Source organism: Cariama cristata, unplaced genomic scaffold (assembly GCF_000690535.1).
Source record: "Cariama cristata isolate BGI_N322 unplaced genomic scaffold, ASM69053v1 scaffold9047, whole genome shotgun sequence".
NCBI classification, from domain to species: Eukaryota; Metazoa; Chordata; class Aves; order Cariamiformes; family Cariamidae; genus Cariama; species Cariama cristata.
The window spans coordinates 1-11,004 of record NW_009626040.1 but is presented as its reverse complement, the minus strand read 5'-3'; the positions used below and the strand labels follow the sequence as shown (position 1 = coordinate 11,004).

At 43.2% G+C, this 11,004-nt stretch overlaps 1 protein-coding gene across 1 annotated transcript in view; it reads right to left on the bottom strand.

The window, feature by feature from the left end:
• The window catches only part of LOC104164511 (vesicular glutamate transporter 3-like), a gene marked incomplete at its 5' end in the record, with an annotated part of 11,085 nt that extends 262 nt beyond the window's left edge, over nucleotides 1–10,823 (bottom strand). The window contains 7 exon segments of the mRNA XM_009703857.1: nucleotides 2–97; nucleotides 717–844; nucleotides 2,257–2,367; nucleotides 3,656–3,788; nucleotides 7,990–8,139; nucleotides 9,691–9,829; nucleotides 10,733–10,823. Coding sequence (XP_009702159.1) covers nucleotides 2–97; nucleotides 717–844; nucleotides 2,257–2,367; nucleotides 3,656–3,788; nucleotides 7,990–8,139; nucleotides 9,691–9,829; nucleotides 10,733–10,823 — 848 coding nt within the window.
• Between the last annotated feature and the right edge of the window lie 181 nt (nucleotides 10,824–11,004).

The following is an 11,004-nucleotide window of genomic DNA, read 5'->3' as shown; positions in this document are numbered from 1 at the left end:
CCTGCTTCTCCCCAGAAGCAAAGATAGCATAGAATATCACTCCACTGTAATGCACCAGGGCTGCGATCAGAAAGACATTTTGCCACTCTTCACGGGTCTGAAAGAATGGTGCAGGTCTTACTAAGTTTGCAGTAAAAAGAAATATTTTACTCTCTGAATTAGACCATGAATTAGCACATATTGAACAATGACTGTGATCACTGTTTGATTCCTGATGATACAGACAGAACAATTTATGAGAGTCATTGTGAACATTTTTTTTTTCTTAACAATGGCTCATAAAATAAAACATGGGATTTCTTATTTTCTCATAGTGAAGTTTCTCTCTTGCATGTGAAATATTCATGAAGTTGGAAATGCAGGGATTTCTCTAACAAGTAAATTAATCTTACTGTAGATCACTGATTGCTTAGGAACTCTTCCAGGGATGCATTGTAGAGGAGTTTCCCAAGTCCTATAGGCATTACCCAGTAGTATGGAGATATTGCAGAGACTCAGCCTCAGGTAGTATAAAATAGTATCTCCCTACACAGATAATTAGTTTATAATAGCTGAGAATCTGGCCACCATGGTATCGTAAAAGTGCATATTTAAGACAAACAACAACAGAAAACAGCCACAGAGATGATGAAACGGGGTTGCCAGGAAGCTTTGAAATGTCTTAACTTTTATTACATTACCTAATCCTTTTCCTAGAAAACACAGAGAAATGTTACCTTATGCTTCGTCATGGCACCAACAATGAGCGGGCACACCATTCCGGACAGCGTCCCCACGCCATTGGAGATCCCCATCAGAATGCTGGCGTAACGTGGGGCTATGTCCAAGTGATTCACATTGAATCCTACAACAAACGAGAGACAATTGTCAACTATATGGCATTGTGCTGCCAGGCCAACAGGGCTTTCTACACCTGTTCTGGCTGAAGAAGCCTGAAAAAGGCAGGAAACCCCCTACTATATATATCAGAAAGAAGGGTAGTGTTTTCTTGGTGAGAAAGGTGGAAGACATGTTGCAACTCTTTATTCTTTTTCAAAACTCCTTTTTTCCCCACCTTTAGGGGATCATGCTGAATAGAAATATTTTGTTGTATAGAAAAATTTTGTTATAGAAATAGTTTGTTTTAGCCTTGCTTAAAGTATCTGTGCTTCCCATCTTCTCATACTGAAACAATGTACTCGGCAAATATTTTTAATTGAGGAATGAATGCCTCATGTTAGTCAAATGTCTGATATGTTTTTATTTAGGTAGTAGTGTTTTTTAATACATACTTTAAGTAGCAGTTTAACAACATGAATATAAAGCAGTAGGAAAAATAATTACTCTTACTGTAGTGTATCTTCTGGGTCCATATTTTATTAAGAAATAAAAACAAATTGTAAAAATCGGCTCAGATAATTATCATGCTTCAGGTAATGAAAATTAGTCATATGAGCTATGGATGATCACAAGAAAGGATGACGAATTCCAAGTGTATGAGATTAAATACAGTAAAAAGTTGAGTACTGGGAAAATCCTGCAATAAAAATTGATTAACAGAAATGGCCTGCTATGCGAGCACCTCATAATTGAGTAGCAAAACTGCTTCCCATCTGCATAATCCTGAAACAACTGAAGACCAGCAGTTACTTTGCTGGTCAATGTTGTTCAATAGATCCATCTTCTTGGCAGTCTACTAGCTGATGGCTTTCTATCTTCATAACAAAAGAGTTTTTTTAAAAAATAATGATGGTACTGGTGGAGCTACAAAAGCCAGTCTGAGACTGGTGAGACCTGTGAAAGCATTGGAAACAGCTGTTCTGGAGAAGAGCTGGTTCTAGGACACAGCAGAGAGAGGACTGACCTAGAAAGCAGAAACTGGCAGCGAGGGCTGGGAGTGGGCTTGCAACTGATAGCCTTTGAGCAACTGTTCATTCCAGAGTAATTCTCTCTCTGTCTCTCCTTTTAGGGATACTGTTTATGCAAGAAGAAAAGGTGGCTGACACTGTAGAAGTATTTTAGAAAACAACAGCACAAAGCTGATGTAAACTGGAATCAATAAAGAGCAGGTTCTTTCAAAGCTTCAGGTCCTATGTGTAATACCTTTCATAGATACTAAAGTAAATTATTTCTGACATGGGAAAAAATAGGGAATACCCCATAAGCAGTCACATTAAGAGCAAACAGAATAATAGAAATTATGACATTAACAACACTGAGCATAATAACATCACTTTTATCACTAACAGTAGAACCAAGAATAAGATTAATTCTTACCTGAAATTGCAAAGCCGCTGAAGCCTACTGCTAACACCAGAAAGGAGATAGCCACACCTTTTGTATGAGAATAACCAACCACCAAAAGCAAGGTTGCTTCCATCCCAAAGCCTTCAAATGGAACACATGGGAATAAATTACATTTAAATTACTATTGATCATGGAGATACTAATAAGATTTAGCCAGAATAGTAACTTAAAATGAGACAAAATTATTTTGTGTCTTACAGCTATTCTCGAACATACTTGGAAGCTTTGTGGATTTGCAGAAGTATTTGAATATTTATTGTTTGAGAATATACTTTTTTCTCCTCATTGCTTTGTAAATGACCCAAGCGATTGGTGAAGTTAACTCACTGAGCAGTACAGGGAAACACTGAGAAAGTGACTCTGTGCAAAGCACTGAAAAATCCACAAACACGCAATCATGATAGGGAACAGTGAGAAATACTTCTTGCCTTCAACTTCTCATGGTTGTAGTGATGTGAGATGTTCTTGGTAAATGGAACAAAAGAGCATTTTACATACAAGTGTGCCACCAACACAATAGGACCTCCCTGAGCGTCACAAGGAACTCCCAGCCTCTGCCATTACCGCAAATTAACATTTTCTAATATGTAATATGACAATGTCTCTGTTTAATTTTTTTGAATGACACTGAAAAAACGCCCTGAAAATACAATGAATTTGAGAATCCTTTGTGAAGATGCATAGCCAAGCTGCATGGTATGTCTGACTGCAGGCATCTCTATTTCAGGCAGCCTATGCCATCCATAAATAATGTAAGCCAGGAACTGGCAGTGGAGAATGACTCCACATGCTATCTGGCTTGAAATTTTTTCTCTAACTTACTATCATCCCTACATGTAGATGTCGTTGATGTTTCAGTTCAGTGACTGAACTGGAAACAAATTATTATCTGCTGAGTAAACATGAGTCTGTCCATCCCTTCCCTTCTTTTTTACCCAGTCCTTCTAGTCTAAACTTCCTAGTGGGTTCTGCTGGAAGTAGCAAATGGGAACACGGCCAGTTATTGCAAAACTGTCTCCACTGGGAAAGGGTCTCTCCAGCAACATGGTACAGGGCTAACTTTGTCTGTATGAGTTTGCAGGGTGAGACCTATTTGATCACACTTCTCTTCTGGGCCAGTCCCTATTGCCCTTTTAATTATTAACCAGGCTTCTTGCCTCCTCCCTTTTTAAAAGCATGCTCATATGAGTAAGGATTTATACCATGAGAACATCTAACATCAGTTGTCCATTAAATGCTTCAGATTAACCAGCTGCAAATGCAATCTAGAGTAATTTGTCTCGTTACAATTAAACATGGACCAAACTATGATATTTGCATCAACTGCAGCATACAACTGAAATACCATATTTTCAGAATCCAATAGTACCTCCACAATTCATGACCTTCCTTACAGTGGTAGTGGTTAAAATCTTCCTGCTCCGTAAGAAGTCAGCTAGCTGCCCTCCAATGGGTACGATGATTGTCATGACCATGTGAGGAACTGCTGACAAAAGGCCAACCTGCAATTAGACAAATGAGTGCTTACCGCTCACGTCCTCCCTCAGGATTTAGGGGGAAAAGAACAGGAACCATACCTTTTCTTCACCTCATTTTTTCCCTATCAGACAACTTTTTATCCTGGATCCTTGTGTGGGAAGGTTACAGACAGGTCCAATAGGAACTGCAACCAAGACCTGGGTGACCTTAAGCTACCTGGGTCCCATCTTTAGCGTTTTCTAGGAGCTTGAGAGATTCCAACATAGTCTTGTCCAGGTAGTAGCAGCATTTCTCCCAGGCCTTCCCACTAATGGCAGTATGTAGGCCACGGCATAGAATCATAGAATTGTTATGGTGGAAGAGACCTCAAAGATCATTAAGTCCAACCTTCTACCCAACGCTACCATGCCCACTAAACCCTGTCTCGAAGCGCCACAACTAAACATTTTTTGAACACCTCCCTGGGGAGCCCATTCCAATGCCTAATGACTCTTACAGTGAAGAAATTCTTCCTAATATCCAACCTGAACCTCCCCTGGCACAATTTGAGACCGTTTCCTCTTGTCCTGTTGCTAGTTACCGGGGAGAAGAGACCAACCCCAGCCTTGCTTCAACCTCCTTTCAGGTAGTTGTAGAGAGCAATAAGGTCTCCCCTCAGCCTCCTTTTCTCCAGGCTGAATAACCCCAGATCCCTCAGCCGCTCCTCATAAGACTTGTGCTCCAGACCCATCAACAGCTTCGTTGCCCTTCTCTGGACATGCTCCAGCACCTCAATGTCCTTCTTGTAGTGAGGGGCCCAAAACTGAACACAGTATTCAGGGTCCACCCTCACCAGCGCAAAGGGATGATCACTGCCCTGGTCCTGCTGGCCACACTATTTCTGATACAGGCCAGGATGCTGTTGGCCTTCTTGGCCACCTGGGCACACTGCTCATTCTTGTTCAGCCAGCTGTTGACCAAGACCCTCAAGTCTTTCTCCATCAGGCAGCTTTTCAGCCACTCTTCCCCAAGCCTGTAGCGTTGCATGGCGTTGTTGTGACCCAAGTGCAGGACCCGGCACTTGGTCCTGTTGAACTTCACACTGCTGGTCTTGGCCCATCGATCCAGCCTGTCCAGATCCCTCTGGAGAGCGTTCCTACTCTCAAACAGATCAACACTCCCACCCAGCTTGGTGTCGTCTGCAAACTGACTGAGGGTGTCCTCAATCCCCTCGTCCAAATCATCAATGAAGATGTTAAACAGAACTGGCCCCAACACTGAGCCCTGAGGAACACCACTGGTGACCAGCTGCCAACTGGATTTAACTCCATTCACCACCACTCTCTGGGCACGGCCGACGACCCAGTTTTTCACCCAGCAAAGGATATGCCTGTTCAAGCCATGAGCTGCCAGCTTCTCCGGGAGAATGCCATGGGAGACAGTGTCAAAGGCCTTGCTAAAGTCCAGGCAGACCACATTCACAGCCTTTCTCTCATCCACCAGGAGGGTCACCTGGTCATAAAAGAAGATCAGGTTGGTCAAGCAGGACTTGCCTTTCATGAACCTATGCTGGCTGGACCTGATCCCCTGATTGTCCTGCAAATGCCTTGTGATCTCACTCAGGATGATCTGCTCTGTCACCTTCCACGGTACCGAGGTCAGGCTGACAGGCCTGTAGTTCGCTGGATCCTCCTTCCAACCATTCTTGTAGATGGCATGGCCAGAAGCTACCCACGTCAGCCCTGGTCTACCATGTCTGCTGGGGCTTGTGAGGTGAGTCTCAGCAGAATGCTGTACCTGGGAAGTGGAGCCTACAGGATGCTCCTTGGGGTGCCAGATGCTGTCCAGTCACTGTCCCTGACAGACAGGGTCAGAAATGGGGCTGTTTGTTCACTGCTGTGGTCACACAGTGCCTTTTCCAAAGGGGCAGTCAGTAACTCACCCTTGTCAGGAAGCTGGATCTGTGCAGAGCATCCCTTGGCTGCCCAGCACCTAGGGCACCACTGAACTGGAAAATGTCTGGGCCCCTTTCTTCAGTTTTTTGGGGGTAGGGTAGTGTTTCTTCTTCCTTCCTTCCCTCTTTCTCTGAAGGAGAGAAGAGCTGGTTGGGTTTTTCCCTCCTCCTTCTATTTCTTTCCTGACAGTAGGAAAATCTCTGAGTATTTGTATGTATTCAAGAAGCACAGGGAAGGGATTTTATAAAAAAAAAAAAAAGAGAGAACTCTGTCTAAAAAGTCTGGACCTCATTATCTGATGGAGTTTTTTCTCTCTCCGATGACCAAAGCAGCAGAGGAAAACCGCTCTAATTTAGCTGGTTAGAGAAGATGCCCAAAGCTGGGTGATGGAAGGAATACCTCCTTATGGCCCAGGAGGATAAGCCAGAGCACAAATGACAATTTCACCTTAGAAATATCATGCAATATCCCTGCTCTTCCATGATGACACTGGAGACTTGCATAGAAGACTGTTAATATTAACTTCTATTGTGGACATCACAAAGCCCTGTCTTATGTGTCCTGATATTGAAGTGCTCTATCTTGGTTTCCAACTGCTTTCATGTATTTTTGTTATTCACGTTCTTAAGGAGCTCCTCTCTGCCACTGTGTAAAATGAAGGAAGAACCTGCATGTTGCATATGGACTGAAGAACATAGACCATAAAATCTGACATTATGATACGATTTTACAAATTATTAACTAAGCATACGTTTAAAGTCTTACATATATTTTCATTCTTGTGGGATTAGAACCTACAAATTGATGCTCATCTTCTTTTCATTTTCACAGAATCACAGAATGGTTGAGATTGGAAGGAGCCTCAGGAGGTCATCTTCTTCAATCCCCCTGCTCAAGCAGGATAACCCAGAGCAGGTTGGCCGGGACCGTGACCAAGGAAGCTTCTGAATGTCTCCAAGGATGGAGATTCCACAATCACTCTGGGCAACCTGTGCCAGTGCTCGGTCACCCTCACAGTAAAAAAGTGTTTCCTGATGTTCAGAGGGAACCTCCAGTGTTTCAGTTTGTGCCCATTGCCTCTGTACCTGTGAGTGGGCACCACTGAAGAGAGTCTGGCTTCATCCTCTTTACACGCTCCCTTCAGATATTTGTACACATTGATGAGATCCCCACTGAGCCATCTCTTCTCCAGGCTAAACCATCCCAGCTCTCTCAGCCTTTCCTCGTAGGCGAGATACTCCAGTTCCTTAATCATATTTGAGGCTCTTCATTGGACTCTCTCCAATATGTCCATATCTCTCTTGTACTGGGGAGCCCAGAGGTTGACACAGTACTTCAGGTGTGGCCTCACCAGTGCTGTGCAGAGGGGAAAGATCACCTCCCTCTACCTGCTGGCCTTCACCTAATGCAGCCCAGGATCCCATTATCCTTTACTGCAAGGGCACACTGCTGGCTCATGTCCAACCTGGTGTCCACTAGGACCCCCAGGTCCTTTTCTGCTGAGCTGCTTTCCAGCTGGGTGGCCCCCAGCATGTGCTGGTGCATGGGCTTGTTCCTCCCCAGGTGCAGGACTTTGCACTTTCCCATGTTGGGCCTCATGAGGTTCCTGTCAGCCCATTTCTCCAGCCTGTCGAGGTCCCTCTGGATGGCAGCACAACCCCCTAGCGTATCAGCCGCTCCTCCCAGTTTTGTGTCCTCTGCACACTTGCCGAGGTACACTCTGCCCCATCATCCACATCATTAATGAAGATCAGTTTTCAGGACTGCACTTGCTTGAAAATAATTTACAACATAGCAAGTAGGTTTTTTAAAGGAATGTTGGGAAAACTTTTCTGGAACAATTATTCTGAAGTCCTCATTCATTCTCTGAAAAGGGAATGTAGCAATACTGACTTTAATGAAGTGGTAGGCAGGGAATATAAATCTATAGAAAATGTGACCCCTTGTTGTCAATAAAAAGTAATGAAAAAAAAGAAGAGGATAAAACTTACCTATCAAGTAATGTTAAATGGCCAGCATTAAACAAAATGTGCATTTCTATTTACTTACTTCATGGGTTTTATGATATATGTTTTTGCTTTTCTCTTTCCCAGAACAACTTCTCAATTCTTTCCTTTTTCTAGTATTTGATGCTAGCAAGCTTTTATTTCTATCAGATCACCAGAAGTATGTCATCCCAACTACTGGGAATAATCTACTGTAATGATTCCAGGGTGATCTGGGGCTCCTCAAGCACTCTGCATCTCCTAGGGTGAGGACTGAAGGTCAGTGCTTTATTTCAGACGTTTACCTTGCTTATTGCAAACCCAAAGACCTCTTCAAAGTAAGCAGGCTGACTTATAAGGAGCAAATAGAAGGTCCAGCTTCTGCAAAAGTTTGCCACAATGATTGCATAAACTGGCATTGAAGTGAAAAATCTCTTCCAGGGAGTACTAAATTTCTAGGGGGAAAAAAAAAAAAAAAGAGTAGGCAAAGGCGGAATAAAGCAGCAGTATCTTTGACTTTCAAGACTATCCAGTACATTGCATCCAATTTACATTGCAAATCACTTACAAGGCAAGTGAAAGATATCTCCTGGATTAGTGGCAAAACAGGTAGAGAAACTTTCTTAGAATAGTTAAGATTTTTAAGATAACTACTGTACTACTATTGCTCTGCTTACTGAAATTACACAAGGTGTTCTGGAATCCTGCTATTGGGATAACAGGATCAATAACAGAATCAGAGAAAACTAGAGGAAACCTTGTGTAATTTCCCACTTTTTGGCAAGACGCAGTTTGAGACATTCCACTGAAAAGACTGTGAAAAAAGGGTTATCCAAGTTAAGAAACATGCGGTAGCGCAGCAACAAGCAGCTACCTGCTTCAACCTAATTCATTTCATTCAGCAAAAAAGGTCTGTGGTAGAAGATTTAATTTCTATAACTTGCTTTTGGCATTTCCAGTTCCTATTTACACTTCAATACTCCATACAACAGGAACAAAAAACCACTTCAGAACCCTATTCACTTATAATAGAATTCAAATCAGAAGCTGAAACATGTAACTATGGCAATATACATTTACATTCTCCATTTTTTTAAAAAATGGTAGCTGTGTTCTACAGGCAACCATATGCCTGTGGTCGTGTGTGAACACATGATGGTGGTACTAGTGTCCTCTGCAGTAAAACCTCTGCACAGCAAGGGAAAACCATGACCTGAACAAGTGTGTGTGTCTCTGGCCAAGACCTTAGTGACCAGCCAAATTTCAGGAGCATGCCCAAAAGGAGGATCTGGTACTTTACACTCTCAGCAAGGCTATTACCCAAAACATATAGAGGAAAGAGTTTGGAGTTATTTTGTTCAAGAGTAAAAGCCAAGAAGGAACAGTTTATCAAGAAACAGCTTTGGTTTTCACCACTAGTAAAAACAAGTTACCTTAGGGAATGAAGAGAAGTTTAATTGGAAAACAGGTTTTAGCTTTAAGTTTCCAGGATCTTCCAGGATCCTCTCAGAGTGAGGATGAGAAGTCTTAAAACAAGGAGCTGAGCTGCTGTGAGAGTGAGCAGGGCAGAAACCCTGTCCTTAAGCTTTCAAAATTGCAATCATCCTTAATAGGAGCTCAAAAGGCAGCTGTATATTTTGACATCTGCAACCAGTTTCTTATTTAGCTATTCCCATTAACATTTTTTAGAATAAGCATGGTATTTATTCAAAAGCAGGAGCCCAGAGCATGTGGTTCTCCCTCTCTCCCCACTCCCTTCCCTCTCTCGGTTCGGCAGGCCCTGTTAGCTGAGAGCTGAAACAGTACCGTGTCTTTTGCCTGTTGCTGAACTTGCCCTGTCCAGCCGCATGAACCTGATCCTGTAATTTTCATAAAAGGAAAAGCCCCTAAACATCAACAGAAAATGGTTCTGCTGCTCTTATGCAGCTAATAGTATCCATCTAGTCACATCCTCATCTCGTGCAAAGTGTTCACAAATTATAACCAGAAAAGCCTTTTTTACTTACACTTGCACTAGCCAGGCTGGCTCCTTCTCCAATACTTGTTTCTATATATCTCTTTTCTTCGTTGGTTATTGTTGGATGTGCAGCAGGGCTCTCATAGGCATGAAGCAGCCAGAACATGTACCAGACAATCCCAAGCATTCTTTTGGCAGGAAAAGCAAAGTTCCATTTTAAAAGCCAGTAAGGGCCACACTTCACTGTCTGCAGGCCTTGAAGTTTGTTTCAAGAGCCAGTTAAACCAAATCTTCATAGAAAATATGCTCAGGGAAGTAAGAAAATATGATCACTAACTCTGGGTATATTGTGTGCGTGCTTGCAAAGCATTCGAACTTTTTGTCGCTTGTGTTACATGATATGCATGGGGCAGAGAAAAGGCAGAAGGAATGCTTTATGTGGGACCTGGGAAAGGAAGAAAGCAGACCGGTCGTAACATGGTTGCAATCTGCGTAAAAGGACTTCACAATCAGATTGTGATGGCAAATCTTGTGGTGCTTCCCGTGTCCCCAGAGAAAACCCATCTTAACTGGGTTGCTGATGTGCAAGGCTGGGTTTGAGCCAGCTCTGCCACATAGCGCGGGGGAAGCACGAGGCAGCACGGATCAGCCACGAGTCTGTACCCGTGGGATGGGACCACTCTGTAAAGGTGACACTGCTTTACTGAGGGTGGGCAGCATGGGGCAGATCGTTTCTCAGGGCATTTGCTCCCCGTCGGCAGTATATGCTGTAGCATTTGCTGCTAGTGTGCCCGCCGGGACACATACCACGTCAGTGTTTGTGCTACAGAGCAACCTCTGCAACTGCATCCAACCCTGTCACAGGGTGACCACGGGCTGTAGCCTGGTCATTACCATTTTAAAACATTTTATAACAGATGATTACAAAACAAAAGCTCTCAGAAGCTGCACTAAGTAGGGAATAAATTGGAATACCCATTTGCAACTTCTTCATTCACCAAAATAACTTTGATCCATACTTTTTTTATACAGGTTTAACAAAACAGTTGGCAGTACCAGTCTAGTCGCAGAGGTCCTTTATGTTAAGCAACTCACCAAAAATATAAAAGACTGATGCCCATCCTATATACTGTACCAGCACCCCTGCCAGCGGCATGGCGACCACCGCACCTGCATAAGACCCTGAGGAGAAAAAGGGTTAATAACACATCAGCTATGGTAGGTGCACCCAGCTTTCAGTGCAGATGACCCAGACAGGTGCTCATAGGGGCAGAACCGGAGGGACACGTCTGGCTGATTGGCACTACGATTTCTTGTGAACATGCGGAATGGGAGGGAAGTTCTAAAATTTTGCTGGGGGGGG